This window comes from Apis laboriosa, unplaced genomic scaffold (genome assembly GCF_014066325.1).
Source record: "Apis laboriosa isolate Shangri-la unplaced genomic scaffold, ASM1406632v1 scaffold40_cov151, whole genome shotgun sequence".
In the NCBI taxonomy this organism is placed as follows: Eukaryota; Metazoa; Arthropoda; class Insecta; order Hymenoptera; family Apidae; genus Apis; species Apis laboriosa.
In genome coordinates this window covers 2,981,980-3,001,902 of record NW_025223180.1, presented here as the reverse complement: position 1 = coordinate 3,001,902, position 19,923 = coordinate 2,981,980, and the positions used below count along the sequence as shown (strand labels likewise).

The 19,923-nt window shown below is 36.2% G+C and overlaps 1 protein-coding gene across 6 annotated transcripts in view; it reads right to left on the bottom strand.

The window, feature by feature from the left end:
* Window positions 1-19,923, bottom strand: part of LOC122715780 (sodium/hydrogen exchanger 9B2) — a 98,254-nt gene that overhangs the window by 50,238 nt on the left and 28,093 nt on the right. For all 6 annotated transcript variants that reach the window (XR_006346906.1, XR_006346907.1, XM_043938226.1 and 3 more), the window contains exons 4-5: window positions 8,744-9,008; window positions 1,946-2,149 (exon numbers count right to left, since the gene is read on the bottom strand). Coding sequence is in view for 4 of the 6 variants with exons in the window: in XM_043938226.1 (XP_043794161.1) it covers window positions 1,946-2,149; window positions 8,744-9,008 (469 nt within the window). In the remaining 2 variants the exon portion in view is untranslated. The remainder of the gene's footprint in view (window positions 1-1,945; window positions 2,150-8,743; window positions 9,009-19,923) is intronic.

The following is a 19,923-nucleotide window of genomic DNA, read 5'->3' as shown; positions in this document are numbered from 1 at the left end:
TTGGTGAGAGTATTGCGGCAAGCTGGTTAGTTATGCAGCGACTATTGCTACTTGTGAGTTCTCGAGGTATTGTGAAATAAGAATGTCAAATTGGTGATTTACGATGAGTGCGTATTGAAAATAAATATGTAAGCAGATTTGTAAATTTTTTTTATAAGGGAGAAATTTGATAACAGAATTGGGATGAAAAATTACTTTAAGCAATAATTTTATTTAAAATGCTCGAATAATTTATTCGTTTATTCGTAGCCACTATAATTGACCGTTCTTCCTATAACTCGGGCCATTTCGCGTTTACAATTAATCGTTACTCAAAGTTTCGAACGATAAATTATTCGAGCAACTTATCCAAGTTTATTCTTAACTTCAACGGTTAAAATTTTGTCCATTATTCCGATCCATAACGATCTAGAAATTGTGCGAGCAACCAAACAAGGAGAAAGGACTTTTAGCCGAGTCTCCTCGTTATTTATTAAATCTTGAAAAGTTAACCGAAGGCAAAATTGATCGATGATATAAACACGCATTGTGCGTGAATTCCATTGATAATAGATTCATAGAAATTCCTATAAGAGAATTTATTTTTCCTAGTATCCAAGAATAAAGTTATTCTGACTTCACTTTCGCACAAATTTCAATCTTTCAACTTGGACTAATTCGAATCAGTACACACACATATATATATATATATCTATTAATTTTCGAATCAGATTTTGATCATTTACGTGTCTCGAGAAAAATATTCGATAAATTTATTTCCAAATAAATATTCTTTCACCAGAGATCGGTGAAAAAGAAAGGTTTTATCCAAACTATCCATTTCCTCCGCAATTTTCCCCAAGAATTCGCGCGAAACGAAATTTGCATCGAACGAAAATTCTCCATCTTCGATCGAATTTTGCACATTGAAGATAAGGGAGAAAGAGTGGCAAAGACAGAGAATGCTTTCTGCGTATCGAGCAGAAAATTCGCCAATGGATATTATCCTTTCCTATCCATTGTTCCGCCGATAAATCGAGGAGGGACGATGAGAATCACGCGGCTAGAGAGCAACGCCAACGACATTTAGGAAACCTATTAAATGCTACAAACGGCGCATATATATGTATATTTTCCACGATTTGGCAACCAATCTTCTTACGATAATCTGAGGGAGCCACGATTTGACGAATGACAAGGATTTATTAAGCCTTTCTTTTCCTCTACGATCGTAACTTGTTTATTCTCGTTTAATTCGAATTACTCGAAGCAGCGTTCTTTTTAAGAAGAGTCGCTCTAACAATTTCCAAGCGATATCGTTCGCTTGCTTTTTGCGTCCCAGCTTAGGAAATCGGCCGTCGAAACCGAATGAAATGATTTGCGTGCCATTGGGAGAAAAGGATGTATCTTTGGAAAAAGTGGAGAAAGTGGTAGCAAAGATTCAAAGAATTTTAATTTGGAAGGAGAAAGTTCGAAAATGAAAGAAGAATTGACGAGCGGTATCGATCCGATTGATTGGGTAATCTGATTTGTGTAATAAAAGCTTGAATTTGGAAAAGAAAAGAGGAAAGAACTTATTTGCACGCGTAATAAAAGTTATGACTCAGTGAAATTGGATTAGAGATTTTTTTTTTTAGAGATTAGAATTTATGAACTAGGAGAATTATTTTGAGTAATTTGGAGTTCGTTGCCTCTTGTAAAATTAATAAATTTAATAAAGCGCGCGAGAATTAAAATGAGCACACGAGCGAGCGCTTGAAGGATAGGCCTTCTCCTCTCCTCCGAATTTAATTATTATTTTATTAATTTTCGTGGAAAATATCCTCAAAGGCTTTCTTGTGCTCGTCGAGAAGAAAGAAAGTAAAATAAAAAAGGAGAAAAGAAAAAAAAAATAGAAAAGCGCGATCGATTAAAAAAAGGGGGGAGGGGGTTAAAAGAAGGATCGAGCTAGGATCAGATTACTCACGTCTCCTTTTTCCGGAACGTACTTGGCCAACCAACCCCACAGGACGCCGAATCCGAGTCCTCCAACGATGGCGATAGGTCCCTGCAGGATTTGATACCAGAGTATCGCGTTAGGGAAGAACATAATGCTCTGTATAATTCCGTGGATCGCCACTGATGCTGCGTCATCGATTCCGGACACGGCGATGATCAGAGTTGGGATGCCCTGCAAAAAGGAATATCAATTCGGGTCGAAACGATTATCGAAAGAAATGCAATTTTCTTATTATTTGCACAGAGTTGCGAACATTGTAACTCTGATAGAAGAGTTACGATACTTTGATATTTCTTTCGCAGTTGAGATAATTCGTCGAAGCGATCGACAGATGGCAACACGGAGGCGGCGGGGAAAATTTAATTTATTTACGAATAAAGTTAGTCGAACAATTTATCGAAATAATAATCGCTAAATAACTAATAATGGGAAACGGCATCAAAGTTATATCAATCAACTACAATAGCTCAATAAATATTATTGGAACATATTTTAGTCGAGTGATTACTTAAATTTATATTCGAAATTTTTAACTTTTTTTTTAACTATTAATATTATATTGCCCAACTCTGTGCAAACGTTTTTATTAACATTTCTTCTGATTTCTTGTATCTCACGCAATTTCGATTCGATATAACGGATCTTTAAACAAAATATCGTTACGATAATCGCGCACTAAGATCACGTTCGAATAAAACCTCCCCCTCCTAATAAGAGATTCTTCAAACTATTGGAGGAGATTTTAAAGAGATTCTTCAAACAAAAGATAAGACAAGGGGGGAAAGAAACGAGGAAAAGAATTATTAACCATCCTCTCGAGGAATCGACGTATTTTTCATCGATCCCTCCCTCTCCTCCTCCCCTTTTCCTTATTTCCCCTTATTATCCCCACAACATTCGCGATTCGCGGCCAACCTCATTATCGGTTGCAATCAGATCCCCTAACTTGAAAAAACCATTAGGGAAGTTGGAGGCGAGGTCAGTGAAAATAATCCGGCTTGATGGATGAAAAGGGGAGGGTGGAAGATGACGGGAAGAGGGATTAAAGGGAGGGAGGGAGGGGTCTTAAACGAGAGAAGAGGCGGTGGATTCTTTTGGAAAGGCGATTCGAAGCCACGATGGCTGGATTTAAAGTTGGACGGATCGCCTTCTCCTCGATCGAAATCGACAAACGTTTTCGACTTGGTCAGCGATTCGCTTTGTTTCGCTTCCTTCCATTCTTTTCTTCTCTTTCTTTCCCGTTCCTTCCTTCTCGCATCGGACCCGTGAATCGCTAAAATTCCGCTTACTTACAATTTTGCTACGCGTCTACTCTGTCGCTTCAGCAGAAGAATTTTGTATCGAGTTGCGAAATTTTTATTGTTTAACAAAAAAGCAAAATTAATTAATGGAAATTTACAATGGAACGGGGAAAACGTGGAAAAGGATAAAGTGCCGTTTACAATTTACGATGCGTTTCTTATCTCTTATTTGGAATGATTCGTTATTTTGAAGCGTTAATTAATTTGTTACAATTAGAATTTGTGCAAAATTTGAACAGAAAAAAATCTACAGGATGTGAAAAGCGATAAAATGTTCGAAGGCTTGAAATTGAATATTTTAAGCTTAAATTTTTTTATTATTCCATCTCTTTGAATAAAGAATCCCTTAAAGTAAAAATCCTCTAAAAAGTGAATAATCATTAACAAGGTTAGAGGCAACTTTACCTTTGCATAACGAAATTTCTTATACCCTATCTCTCCACAATTGTAACCTCTTCGCCTCGCAAAAAGCCTCTTCCGAACGCACAGAGAAAGTTTCTCTGGAAACACGGCTATTTAGAGATACGACGAGCGAATTGACAGGCAAAGGGTGAAGGAAGGAAGGAAGGAAAGTTCGACGATTTCCATATCGAGCTACCACTTTCCCTTGAAAACGTTTCATCTTGATTCGTCGTAGGAAACAACGGTACGTGAAGAGGGGCTCTTTGATCTTGGCGGGGTAATGCGAATTACGCGGCACATTCTTGACAAAGCGTTCAATTTCTTCTCTTCCACCGCAACCCTCCGTGAAATAAACAAAAAACCTCCCCTCCGTCTAGATCTTTCTAGCTCATGAATATCACATTCCAAGGAATGGCCTTTGCACTCTTCAAACAGCTTCCACTCCATTTTCTAAACTGAATTATTTAAGTTACCACCCACTGCTTCCTCCCATCCTCTCTTCCTCTTTTGCCTCCAACCTTCTGCTCTCGCAACCTGTTCCCGCTACTATTTTCCGACATTATCATTTTAAATAGGATTGCGTCTTCGAGGAAACACACACATGCACTGCAGTTCGGTCGTCCGTCGAAACTCAGAGTGGCCTCAGAGTGCGGTTTCGTTCAAGTTTGATCGTTAATTACCTAATCTAATTGTTTTGACAAATTGGGGAAATTGGTGTATAGATTCGTGTATATGGATCTTTTTCGTTGGATCAATCCTCGATGTATGTAATCATTAAACTTTAATTATTTTTATTGAGAAATTTTCTAACGATGAAATTTTCTAATGTTGAAGTTTAGAAGTCGATGATTGCGATTGAAATTGGAATTCGAAGATCTTTCGAAGGGAAGATAAGTTTTTGATTTTCTCTCATTATTGTTATTATTATTTCAAATATTATTATTTGAAATTATCGATTGACTTACTTTTCGATTCATTTTTATTTTTATTTCGTGTTCTTTTCTTGATTTTCAAGAAAAGTAGGACACTCTGAAATAAGTTTTCTTCGACAATTTACTTTGTTATTTCTCGATCCAACGACTTGTGTAAATCTTGTGCTAATTAATTAATAGCATAACGAAGGCCGCAAGAATTACACGATTTTCTGCAAATTATTATTAAGATGCATCAAAGTAATTACGGGATAGTAAAAATTAATCTACTTGATAGCTGGAAATGGTTCGAACCAAGTTTGTGGAAAAAGCAACGAATATCGTCAATTTTAACTCGTCAATAATAATTCTTTTCTTGTTAAACGGAACCAGTCTCGTTTACTTCCTCCCATTCACCCTGCTAAACAATTAATTAACGTTCGATATACGTGACATTATTTTTCTCGTGCAGAAGAAAAAAAGGATTATTATCGTTGTGAAACTTTAAACGCCCCGCTTTTTAAATATTTTCACTTTTCCACGCGAACTTGTTGTACTTACTTTCATTACGTTGATTGCTTCTTCTTCTCACCCATATATATATATATATAAAGTATTTGTTACGTTCCAATATCCGCGCGACAACAATCCAATTTATTTCGTTCACACGAAGATTTCAATCGTAATCGCTAAAAGCTACTAAAAATAGCAGAATTATTTCTAATTTATTTCAAAAAGTAAAAGTAGAATCGCACGACTTTTCTACTTATTGCCATGAAAATATCGTGTTTAAAACACTTTCCTTCTTTTAAAAACTTCCTTTTAAAAGATCCGTTCGTGATTTATCCATTCTTTCCTCGATCTTTCTTTAACAATTCGAATTGCGAATAAATTCGATTTCATGACGCGTATTTTCTTCGTTTACAATTAATCGACTCGATTACATGCCGCACGATGATGAACCGTTATCGAAATTCTTTAAGTCGAGACAAGTAGTCGGTGGATCGTTATGGTTAGACGCCTGCGGTATTCAATTAGCCATTCATTGAAATTCTCTCGCGTCCCGAGATTTGACGAATACGTCGATTTGTCAATAAGAACTGTTGCCGACAGCCCATTCCAACGAGGCAAGGATAAAGGTCCCGCGAATAAAAAAAGGGACCCACCACCAACCCTGTCCGAATATCGATTACCACCCCCACCCCCTCCTCCCTTCGCCCCTGCCATCGACAAACCATATTTTCGACAGCCTTTATAATATAAAGGGGGGGGAGGGGGAGGGGTTCGAGTTTCAAACGTGCGTTTCAGAGATTGTCTTTAGCGATTATCCGACCGTGTTCCCTTTCATTTTAATTTTATATTCCCAACGATGAGGGGGTGAACGAACGAATGGGAAAAAGAACGAATGGCGAAGTTCGATAATAAGGGGAGGGAGGAAGGGGGAAATAAGTTATTACATCCCCTTGGCGAGGATGCGTTGAGGATGGAAAGAAGAGAAAGATTGAAGGAAAAAGAGAGAGAAGAAAAAAAGGTAAGGATCGATTAAAAAAAAATTGGAATTTCTGAATTGCGTTTGAGGATGAAAAAAAAAAAAAAGTTAGGAAGGAGAAACTGGGAATCGTGGATTTATTCATATAAGATAAATATAAGAATAATGTAGGGAGGGAATAGTCCATGGATGAGAAATTTTTTGTTTGCATTTATATTTGCAACAAAGATGTAGAAAGTGGAAAGTGAATTTAATAAATTACGAGTTAGCTTCTTCTGTATAATTTTTAACAATTAGTATCCGTAGCTAACAGTATAAACTTCGAATAACCGGTTAAATTCACCCGTTACTCCGATCTAATTACGAAACGTTGTTCAACCTGTAATCCCATCTAATGCGAGGTAAACGGAAATCCTTTGAATTCGAGACCGAGTTCTGGTGAAAAAAAGATAAAATTGTAAACTTCTCTTCTCGAACTAATTTGAAAAATAAAATATATTCTCGAGTTTTCCATTGACTTCACCCCCTCCCCTTCTCAAATTCTAAATTCGAAAAAAAAAAAAAAAGAAGAAAATAAATCGTAGATCGATCTCGCGAAAAAAGATCATCAGATCCAGTTTGATCCAAGCTTAAACGTTAATTCAAAGTTAAACCTCTAAACTTGGCGATTCCTTTTAATCAATCGCTCTTCTCCAATTCCACCCCTCATTTCCCTCTTCCTCCCCCGCGCATGGACCATGTCCATCCGAGATCTCGTGTCCCCGAACGCGGAGATCCGTAAGTCCCGCGATTACAGAATGCTGTTTAATCCACGACCCATGTCCACGTTCAATGGTGTTCTTCGTCGAATTTATCGTCATCGGTTTTCCAGACCGAAGCAGAAAACGCCTCGATCCTTGGAAACGTTTCAAAAGGTTTTAAACGGTTTAACCAATTAAATCGTGTAAAGCCGAGAGCACGATACTGATACGATATAAATTTAGAAAATTTTCGAGTTTGCACGTGGACGACAAAAAAAAAAAAAAAAAAAAAAAAAGAAAAAATTCTGAGAAAGATTATCCATAAAACGAAATCTTTATTTTTTTGAAACTTTTTTCAGGGAGAAAAATACGTTCCACTTCGATAATAATACACTATACGTAATCTTAAAATTTGATAAATTACAAAAGGTGTAAAGAAATTATCTAAGAAGTTAAACAAGTGGTAAATAATTAATTGAAATGAAAATGAAAAAATAAAAATCCTCTAATTTCATTCGTATAACTCCGGACTTATCAAATTTCATCCCTTTTGTAATTGGACGGAAAAGGAAGGAAGGAAGGAAGGAAATGGAAAAGGGAAAAAGCAACTCGTTCTAAACGTGTTTCGAAAGAAAGTTGGTCGTCTATGAGAGGGGAAAGGATCTCGCGACAAGTTTAGAAAGGGAAAAGGGAGGGGAAAGGGAGTCTTGTTTCCCTTTACGAATTTTTCCCGCGTGTTGCAATGGAGGCAGCAACGTGGACCCGAAAGAAAATTTAATTAACGACGAAGACTTGAAGACTCTTGGGACGCCCCTGAATTCTCAAATTCGAACGAGTTTAACCCTTTGCACTCGTATATATATTCGATAAGGATACCAATCAACTCGGAATTTTTTCGAAAGGCTACTACCCATCAACTCGGAATTTTTTTTCATAATCAATCAAAAGGAAAATATTTTTATGCGAACATAACATTAAATTAAAATTTCCGGTTTAGTAGAAAAAATTAGCAAATAAACATATTTAATCTGCATCTCACATTCTTTTGAAATATGAAAATCTATATAATATGTTAGGGACATCATATTTCTTGAAAATATGATTTTAATTAATTGTAAATAAATTTAATTAAATGAATATTATGTAATATTATCTGGCTATAATTTGACCCCAAATAATGTAAAATGTCGCCTATATGGCGACAGACGAGTGCAAAGGGTTAAATGGGATTCGACGCGATGAGAAAACGATTACGATTTGAATTATTTTTAAGAAGGGTTTGAGTAGAGTTTGAAGTTTAGAGAATTGGAATTCTTTGGTAAATCTTTGGTTGAACTGAGCTATTTTTAAGGAGGATATTTGGAAGGAGAAATAGAATTGGAAAGATAAGTTTTTGATTGATTTGGAAATATGGGAAATTAGAAGTTAGACAATTTTTATGAGTTTGGTTTTTTCTTTCAACTCTATTTTTGCTTTTCTGTTTTTAGATAAATTAACTTAAATTTTCTTTGGAAAAACGTAATATCCAAAGTTATTAAATTTCCATTTGCTTCCAAATTATATCCTCGTTCCAAAAATAAATTAAATGTTAATCTTTGTCGATACTTGAACATTAACACTATACAATATTTTAAATATTCGTTGAATAATTTTAAGATATATTGTACCTTCTTCGTGAAATTATTTGGAGAGAAAGATTCCTTATGTATTATAAATTTAGCATCCTATTGAAAAAATAGGCACATTTTTGTAAATTTGGAATAAAGCGTCGAAGAGTTAAAGAAACGAGATTGCTTCATTTTTCCAACAGATTCAATCTCGATCGGAGGAAAATTCCTTTCCTATTACATTAATCTTACATCGATCTATAATATTATCGAATTTGATTGGACATCGGCGATTTACGTTTACGATTTCCTTACCTTGGCAACGCCGTAACCTTTGGAGCGTAACCTGAAGAGGCAAGGCACGACAACCGCCGGTGAAACGGCGGCTACCACGCTTCCCAGGAAAAAACCCCATATCCAGGGCAAATCAAGAAGATACTTGGTGAGTATGGCTATCACAAACGCCTCGATCAGCCACGGTATTAGGCCCAGTTTCGGGACCGTGATCTTCAATCTTTTCAAGGCGTTCGGATCCAAATCCAAACCGGCTCTCGTGAGGATAATGACTAGAGCGATTTTCCTGTAAAACATCAATATCTTTTTTACCATTTGTATTATCCTACGTAAAATTTAAAATATACCATCAATATTTAAAACGAGATTTTTCGAATTTTTGCGTTTGAAAAATTCATCTAATCGTAAAGAGATCAGAGATTGGTTCTTATAGTATTAATAAAACAAATTTGTTTTAAAGAATATATCGAACGTTTTTGCTCGTTAATTGATATTTGATGCGAAACAGAGAGAGATTAGAGACATTGATCCTTGTGGGGGAATACAAATCGAATCGATGAAATTCTTTCCTCGCGAAAGATTAATTGAAATCGATGTTACTAATTAAAATTATTGCACAACATGTCGAACGATTGAAAACATGCATAATGATTAAACGTTGATTAAATTTAATTGCAAACTAATTTAATATAAAACGTAACCATTCTACGATTAACTTTGCCTAATTTCGCAAATATCTCGTATCAAATTCAACTCATCAAAATTCTATTTTTAAACTAAGCCTAAACCACTATTATATTCGTCGTAAGAGATTACAATTAAATTAAAATTAAATGGAATCAAAACATAAAATTTACAATCTCTTACAAGTTTTATAATCATCGATCCCCACGAAGAATCGAAGGAATACACGTAACAACGTTAACCTTGAAACCTCGATGCAACTTCCTCACATTCACCCTTCGAAAAACGCACTCCACGAATTATCTCTCGATACATTGTTATTACAGAGACTTCCACACTGTGTAAATTCGATGCGTTTCCTCGAGATTGTCGATACATTCCCGGAAGAAATCATCTTTTCCTTCCCCCTCCCCTTCCAGTTTGGAAAACTCGTAATAGGATAAGTTTGGAACCGGCCTGGCAAAGTTTCGAGTCGATGCCGCGTCTAACCATCGAGAGAGCTTCGATTTCGAGGTTTCGTCGGGGATGTTTCCACGGATTTTCTGCAAATCGAGCAACCTTGGAAACCTCCTCTCATTCGTTCGCGCGGAAAGGAAACGATTTGTCCATCTCGAATGGAAACTCGAAGGAAATTTGGGGGAGAGTTTATTTTATGTTTGCGATTAGGCGACGTAAGAGTATCGTTCTCGATGGATAAATATATATTTGGATATTTGGGGTTCGATGATCGATTTTTGAGAATAATTTTGATCGTTTGACTTCTGTTTCTTTCGAATTTTCTTTTGAAAAATAAATTATCTTTATCGATCGCTGTTTGTAAAATTCGACGACGGTTTTCGAGCGAGTCTCCTCCCTTTGCTAATGGGATTTGTTATGGAAGAGGGAAGAATTTCGTAGAGGGATATTTTTATTAATCTGAAAAAAGTTTTATGAGAAAATGTAAGTAGATTCCTCGAATAAATTCTTACTGGAATTTGTATAACATTTAATCAAGAGGAAGAGTAATTGATATTTGCTTCGGAGGATTACTCGAGACGATGAAAATTGTGTCATTTTTCATTAATAGTTGGCTTCAAAGTTAATGCCGTCAAAGGATTCATCGTTTAGTTTAGATTAGTTTCGTCTTGAGCTTGTTCGTAGAAAAAATACGTATTGAAAAAAATTTGGAATTTGGAAATTTTGTAAACGAATAAGAGGCTACTTTTAAACGATACAAAATGTTAATTGTATGATAATTGTGATCAAATAAGGGTAACATCTTTCGGATGAAACATCTTCACTTCTCAGTTCTTTTTCTTTGGGGAGAAAAAAATCTAATGCATAAATTAAAAACTTGGACGTTGTGGAAAACTTAATCAATTCATCGCCTGTTTTGCAATTCAAAATGTCTACACTCTATCTAATACGATTCTTTCTTTATTATGTCTTCGTCCAATGTTTCGTATCGTTATCGACGATACGTTAAAAGAACACGAAATGAAATTAAATGATTTCGTTAAAAAAGAAAGAAAGAAAGAAAAAATAAGAATTTTAATCTTACGAAAATTTCCAAAGCTTCTTAATTATTTCTCATTCAAAGAAAATTCCATGGTAAAAATTGCACCCAAATATTAAAATTTTCAATCAATACGAGAGAATCGACACTTGTACGCATCGATTTTAAACAAATAAACAACGATCGAATCGAAATCTCCTCTGTCATCTGTTTCTGAGCACTAGCGGAAAAATACGTCTATTGGCCATCCGCGAAACTCGATAAAGGGACAAATGGGGGTACTTTTAACGTTTAATTCGAGTTTTCGGCTGGAAGGAAGCGCTAATGACTCCCCCCTTCGTCCAATATTTTCCAATCGGAGAAAAAGTTATCGTGTTGACGTTCGATCGGATCCAATTGAAATTCAACGAGGTTCTTGCGCCCCTTTTTTTTCTCTCTCTCTTCCTCTCTCCCCTCCTCCTTACAAGCTAGCGGGAATTTTTGGAAGAAAATTTGGATCCATTCCCGACTCCCCTGATTGAAGAATAATATCGTTTTCGAACGAACGAAAGTTGAAAAGGAAGGAACGGAGCTGGTAAATCAGAAATATTTGAAAATATTTTTCTGAATCGCGCGATTCAAATGAAAACACTGGCACCCGCCATTATTTGTATTATTTGTATTATTTTTCCAATTTTCGATGCGAAATTTTCGTTGGACGAGAACGAGCGTTTTAACGTTTTAATGATAAAAGAAATAAAAATAGAAATAGAAACTGTTTGTTTGTTCGACACACCCGCGGATGTTGAACGGTTGACGAATCGAATAGGTTGTTGCACTCGTGGAATAATAGTTTTAGCTTTGCTTGCGTAACGTTACTTGTTTGTGAGTGAAAAAAAAAAAAAAAAAAAAAAATATGTGCGTCACTTTGCAAAGTCTTTCCTGTTATAAATAAATTCTTTAAATATATCTCCGCCTCGTTCGTGTTCCTCGAGTTCCTTCTTGTTTTAAGAAGGAATTTTCTTCCGTCTCGAGCATCCATGTATCGATCACCCGTTAACGATCGAAGTAAACACTTTATTAGATGATATTTGGTATAAAAAAAATTGTTTGTACAATTTTGTACAGATTTCATATTTTGTATTCACACACACGCTTTTTTATAGAGATATAAATTCAATACTCGATGCCAAGAATTTCTCATTGAATTTCGATAAGAGTTAAATCATTCCCGTGAAAATTTATTTATTCGTTTCCAAATTATCTCTTTTTCTCAATTCGAAAAAAAATTGATTCTTTCACATTCTTTAATTTCGATACATTCGTAGAGATTTCATTTCCATTTCTGTTTTATAATATTCATCAAAAATTATTGACTCTTTAACACGTATTCATAAAAATTCTTTTTAATTTTGAAAAAACAATCTTGACTCTTTGTCAACTATTGAATAATATACTCGCAGGCGGAAAAATATTTGCTCTTTTCAGCCATGAAAATATATATATATATATATATACATATTTATTACTCTTTAGCAGAGTGCAGTCGTTCGAAGAGATCGATGATGATGCAATCATTGTCTTGTGATTCCTTTTATCATTCCATCGATAAATAAATGTCGATTATGTTCTTAAATATTTTTTGAAATCGTTTCGATCGTTTTCAAAACGATTCGCTCCTCGATTTCGTTCGATAGATATGATACGCCCGATTGTTTTGATCGGGCAGATTGAAAGGAATGATCGAGTAGCCGATCACATGATGCAACGACAGATAAGATTTATCCGTTAGATTTAACCGATATTAGCCGAGTAATTATCCCCGATAAGCTAAATCAAATTTAATCCGAACAAACGCGTTAACACGAGACGAGGCGAGAGCGAATGATTTTCTATTCTGTATTTCGTGTACTATAAATGAAGAAAGAACGAGAAGTCTTTGAAGATTAATAATAAATCCTCTGAATTTTACACAGAAAGTGAGAAAGAACTCGAAGAATTCGAGTTTCGATTTTTCTTCTTATCTCGAACGAATGGAAATTTTTAAATAACACTTGGATGATGCGAAGTTGGTTTAACAGATATCTTAAACTCTTACGTACGAAAGAGAGAGAGAGAGAGAGAGAGAGAGAGAGAGAGAGAGAGAGAGAGAGAGAGAGAGAGAGAGAGAGAGAGAAAGGATGAAAGAAAAAAATTACACGTAGATTTATTCGTATTGTTCACGTCGAAGTGTTGAAATATTAAATTAATTTAATGGAATTTAATGGAATATAGGCGAATCTTTCGTGATCGAAAAGAAATATTCATACGTGATTTCGTACGTGTTATTAACGTCGAGATAACGCCATGTTAAATTAATAAAACGTACAATGTAATGTAAATCAATTACGACGTAGATCAATATTTCATTTCGCCACGAGAAATAGAAAATATCCATTATCGGTTGAAATGAAATTATATAATTGATACATTTTTTTTTTTGACCTCCAAAAAAAAAAAAGAAAAGAAAAGAAAAGAAAAGAAAAGAAAAGAAAAGAAAAGAAAGGGAAAGAAAAGAAAAGAAAAAAAGAAAAGCGAAAGAAAAATTCGTACGCTCGTTAGATTACGATCGAGGATTTCTCGAGGAGGAAAATACGATTTTTCCACGGGATATTCAGTAATTCCTTTCATCGGAAGGTTAAAGTTTATCCGCAAACAAAGTTACTAATAATTCGGAAAACGAAATCCGGAGCGGAAATTTATGGGTAGGGAGGAGAGAAACATGGTTGAAAATGAAATGGCAGTGGATCTGAGCGGAAATGAGCAAGGAACAGAAATGGATTACAAGAATTCGCGTTTGCGCGATCTATTCGTCCTCTTTGTACGAATAAACTTTCAAATTTTCTCGAAACTTTCCGCACTTTTATTTTTCCGCATATCGCGAAAGAATTTTCAACGTTTCCTCGATAATTCTTTGAAGAAATTTTTTTTGAAAAATTCTAATTCAAAAATTAAAATTCCCTCCCCTTTATACACCTACTGTTTTCTTAATTCTCGCTCTTTTCGAACGATTAAAACGCACGCAGAAAAAAAAAAAAAAGAAAAAGCAAAAAAATGATCGCCAACATTTTATCGAAACGAAAGGAAGAGGATAAAAAGGAGAAACGTGTTTCGCTTTTTTTATTTCGAGCGTAATAAATCATATCCGCAAAGTTTCGATATAACAAGCAGTAGTAGTCGTTTCGTATATTATTTCACACTTTTTATTTTCCGCCTCTTTCACGATCCTCCGTCATACACGATCATAAACAATTAACAAATCAACTTCCTGAGTTATTTATATTTCCCGGAAATACGAACGATTTCATAATTCATATACAGGATTGGCGAACACCACCTCGATGAAAAATCTCCACGGGTATAAATCACCGATATAAACACCCCATTAAAATCATCATTAAATCAAACTCGATTCATCAACGGACAATAAATATTTCGAAAATCTATCGTATAATGTCAATCAAACGAAAGATTCGCAATTTCCTGTCTAACGAACTCTCCTTACGTGTATATGTGTGTGTGTGTGTGTGTGTGTGTGTGTGTGTGTGCGTGTATGGATCTCTATTGCACTGAAAAAAAAAAAAAAAAAAGAAAAAAAGAAAAAAAGGAAAGGAAAATCGAAACGACAACGAATACACGAATGCACGATGCAACGATATAAACATGCTCGGCTGATTTATCCCACCAATCGACCCATCCCTAGGGATGGACGACCCATGTAAATGTGGAACGCGTATCGGTGATGCACGCTTGAAAATAAGTTATTTAAAAATCGTCCCGCTGGAAAATGTCCGTTCCAATCTTCAGCCACGCGATTATTTAAATATTTCAAGTTACCGCGGCCCCTACAGCCCTCACCTCCCCTCCATCCCCTAGGAGAAGGTTTTCAAGGAGCCTCGGACACGAGAAGAAGAAATATTAGCAGAATTTACAATTCCATTCCTCTTCTTGTCTTCTTCTGGTATACGAAGGAATGCTACTGGACGCAGCGCAAGACATTTTGATTTATTTTTATGGCAATCTTCGATTCCGTTGTACTAAAAAAAGAAAAAAAAAGAAAAAAGAAAAAGACACGTGATTTGGATGAACGGAAAAGAGAATTTTCTTCCGATTTTTTGGAAAATTTTTTTTTTTATAACGAAGCAACGTATCGTCGAGTAAAAATTTAAAAAAAAAAAAAAATTTGTTACATTTCGCGAATAAATTATATCGAACATGTAACATCGATCGATAATTAATACATATATATAAATTTAGAGTATCCGCGAGTATTTAGCACGAGTACTTCTTCTCTTTTGACCCGGTCACGGTATGTTTAACCCTTACTTACGAGGGTTAACACAACCCCGAAGAAGCCAGTTCAATGGCGGCTTAATGAAAATCCCTCTCTTTCTCACCCCTTCCCGCCTCGCGAGAGATACAACCACGCGATACAAAAGCAAAGCGGAAGAGGGAAAGAGTTCCCTGTCTCTCGAGAAGAGGAGGAGGAGGAGGAGGAGGAGGATAGCGTCTGAGGGGAGAAAATTATTATCATTCGGCGAGGATTGGTCGGTTGGCCAGTCGGTTGTTCCTCCAGCGGGCGAAATGTGTCGCGGGAGGAGGACGCTATTGACCTACATACGCACACGCTGTTCGGGGACGGCGAGCCGGTGAAATGTGCTCTAATTTGAATTAATGGTTCGCCGTAATGCGGACGGAAAACAACGCACAGCCGACGAAACTTCACACGCCGGTGGACTCTCGATCGCTCGACCTTCGATCGAACCTTCGGCCCCGACCTCGTTCCCCCCTCCCCGCACATAATCGCAAAATCTCCTCTCTTTTCGACGTCCCTTTTATCTTTTTTCCCATCCCACTGCTCGTCGAACCACGTCACAGTCCCTTAATCGAATGATTCCATCGTCAAGCTTGAAAAATTTCGCGCGAATTTAACGTTTCTTCTTCTTTTTTCTTTTTTTAAACTTTGCAATGGAACATGGACGAGGAAGCGTATTTTCATTTTTTTTTTTTTTTTTTTTTTTTTGACGAATGAATCGGTGGCGGAATTTATGTGGAAGAGGTCGGAGGGAGGTATTTGGGTCAGAGAGATAGAATGAATCGCACCGGGTAGAACTCCATTTATTCGAACCTGTTGGGGAACAAGCGATTCATGTAATAGGAGTTGGGGACGATTTTTTCTTATTTCCGATCTATTATCGCGAAAGTTCGAAGAAAGCGTGAAAGTGGATTTAATTTTGATCGGCTCGGAGCATTAACGAAGCCGGATATTAAACCGGATGTTTAAAGGAAAACTTTCGACGAAACGAATTTTTCTTTCGAGTTTAATGCGCTAGGAATCGAGACGTGTTGATGATAAACATCGGTTGCATCCGAGAGGAGATGTACGAAGATAAACGATTGCGGAAGAGGAGCGAGTTGCTGGAGTCGACGATAGAGCGAACGAGACGAGAGGATGGTCAGAGTTTAGGAGGAAAGTTTTAGAGGAAACTGTTGGCTGAAAATATTTGGTATATTATATTATAAAGGAAACAACTGTGATTCAAACAGTTATTTCGGCTGAATTAACGAGTTTCTATGCTTCAAAATTTAGAAATTAATTAAGAATTCTTCCTCTAATTGTGAAATTTTAAAAGTTTAAAAATAATTCTTATTAGCGAAGAAAAACCTATACGATCGATATGTATATATATATATTATCGTCAAATTACCTCATTTCCAAAATTAAATCTTTCGAAAACTGTCCCATATCAAAAATCTTCTTCCACTCGAAACAAACATCGAAAATTTTAAATACACATCTGCATCATTACTATCAACTACCTCCAAACAATTTATTTTCCAAAAAAGAGAAAACTGAAAACTTTCAAAAACTGTCCCATATCAAAAATCTTCTTCCACTCGAAACAAACATCGAAAATTTTAAATACACATCTGCATCATTACTATCAACTACCTCCAAACAATTTATTTTCCAAAAAAGAGAAAACTGAAAACTTTCAAAAACTGTCCCATATCAAAAATCTTCTTCCACTCGAAACAAACATCGAAAATTTTAAATACACATCTGCATCTACCACTTATTTCCAAAAAAAAGAAAAAAGAAAGAGAGAAAATTTTCAAAAACTGTCCCACATCAAAGGATAAATCAAGCTCAACGTTAAACGACCGCTTCAATCCGAATGCATCATGGACTGACACCTCTCCCTTCCCAGCGTTTCCGAAAACACTGATCAGTTAATCGGAGCGAGTAATCGATGGTCGAATAATCGAAGAGTTTGGCCACGATCAACTGTGAAATTGGTGAATAAGGTGTAGCGTGGCAGCCGTTATCGATCGAAACGTACTACTCCTTGTGCATCCCTATGAATCGGCCTTAACGCCTCTAACCTAGAAACACGAGAATTGCTGGCGTGCCACCGCGTTTCTCGATGATTTCGATCCGCGCATCGACGCTCCTCGCACTGCGGATTATTCTCCGATCGCGTTGCTTGATTAACGACAGATTTATAGAATCGTTTTTTTTGGAATAATTTGACGCAAGAAAGAGCGATCTTGTGAAAACTTGCACGCTGGATATTCGAAGATATTTTTTTTTTCCACTTGGAAACCATCGAAATAAAACTTTCTAAACCTTGTTTAATTGGAAGTGGAAGAAAAAACGTGGAGTTCCAAATGTAAAATAGTAATCGTCATCCACCATCAAAGATTCATTGCCAACCATTTTCTTCTTATCGACACTTTTACCTTCGAAAAAGTATTAGAAATAGGTCTTATTATTATAGAGACTCTCTTCGTTGAATCCCTTCGTTGAATCTTTATAAATTCTTGTTTCTATCATCTCCCATATAATCTTTCCTTACATGCTTAGTTGACAGTTTGATGGTTTCTCTTTAGAGCGTGAAGTACGTGAAATGCTAGCTTCGAACTTGTCGAGGATTTAGGATAATAAATATAAAAAAGTAGATCAAGGCTCGGAAAAATTTAGTTTTACGTGGTCGGGTTAGTTGAAAGTTTATCGAACACACGATCGTTCCTCATCCTTCGAATAACTTTTAAAATTCAAATTCTTCACTCGTAGTACATTCCATCAACAACGAGAACTAAACTTCCCCCCTTTAAATTACGCTCCTTATGATAAACGAAATTTGTGAACGGATCTTACGATAAACGAAATTTTCAATCTCGAGTGCCTCCTCAAAATCCCCTCCCTCCTTCGAGGAGACAAGCGTTCGACGCGGCATCGATACCCACTGATTTACGATCCCTTTGGAATCGGCTATCGTGCAAGAGGTTTCCGTTTTAACGAGCGTTTTCGATCCGTCGATAGGTCTCCCAGGATCAAAGGAATCTCGTCTAAGGACGATGTTCTAGGATTTCGCGTAATTCGCCTTCTTCTTCCAGCTTGCTCTCGTTTCGTTCCACCTTGCGAACGAAATTCTTCCGCCTCTTGGAAATTTGAGGAAATTTAGAAGGAAAATTAAAGAGACGAAAGATATTTCAGAAGAATATTAATACCGATGCAACAATATAGGATATAACATTGAACCAGAAATATTCTCGATAATCGAAACAAAAGAATCTGCCATCTTTTTTGACCAGTTTTTTTGAACGGATCGAAGATTAGATGTTGAAGATGTTTAAAAAACAGGGCCTAAGCTAGTTTAAACTTATTTAACGTCTGATATTCTTTTATACAACGAACAAAAGAAAGTTTCGTGCAAGCAACTTACGAACAACCGTGCAAAAATACACAGAAAGTTCATCTCCTCTTTCGCAAAACGCAGCAACGCAAATATTAATCCTTTGCGCTCGAGAGGCAAGAGTTCTCGGGACAATTCGAGCAAACGTGGAGAAAATTCATTTTCAAATTTATGATAAGAAATAATTAATTTCTCTATATATATAAAACGTATAAACAATCACGCGTTTAAAACTCTCTTCTTCCGCAAAATCGGAAAAAAATAATTTCGAACCAACATACTAAATTTCGTTACATCTCCTTATTAATTTTTTTATTTTAATAACAGCGCAGTATCTTAATCTTTGCAAACAGGTTTCTTCCTCCCAAAGATCTTTATCTCTTTGTCGAGAAACGCGTATAAAATCGTTTCACGCCACGTTGGTCGGAAAATTATTTCGAGCCGCCTACCACTCTTGGAAAAAGTCGAAGAGCGCAAAGGGTTAAGGAAAGGAAGGGTCGTCAAATGGGTCGAGCGTACGTGCATTCGCGGCCATTTTTCACGTGGCGAGGATCCCACTCGAAACTCGACCACCACCACCACCACTCGAGAACCCCATTCTTCTCGTCGCGCCTTCCGCTTTTGCATTTAAATGCCAGCGACGGGTAGAAGATGCACGCGATCCTCTCGACGTGGCGAATGTTTCATCACGTATGTGTGTGTGTGTGTGTGTGTGCGCGTATACAGACAGGAAGGATCGAGGGGGATCCTGGAAGAAAGGGGAATTTCTCGAACAATGATAAAAATTTCGAATAAAATAAACGTTAAGGGAGATTGATACTTTTGTGACGTGTTCCTTTCCATCATCTACGTTCCGTATAAAATATTTTTATCTATCGGTATCTGTCATCTTCGATATGTTTATACCACGATGAAAATATGTTTCTATGATTTTATGGATATCTTTTCTCCTTTTTTTTTTTTTTAAATATCGTTCGGGTGAAGAATTGTTTAATAAAAAAGAGTGGCATGTATTTTTGACATAGAAGAGAAGGAATGGAACGCGAGTGTGTTTAATGTAAAAATCAAAATAAAATTGATCGTATAATCGTTCGACGGTATATGGATATTTCAAAGTGAAGCTTCCCTGTAAAAGATTTTAAACGAGTTGATAAAATCGGTGTACGATATTGTACGTGTTGTAGAACTTCCACATCGAAATGGACAGGTTCGTGATAAACTTTCCACCAGGGGCAAAAATAACGAAAATCAGAGAGTTAATGTGACTGTTGGTTCGCAAACGTTTCTTATACATATATATATAT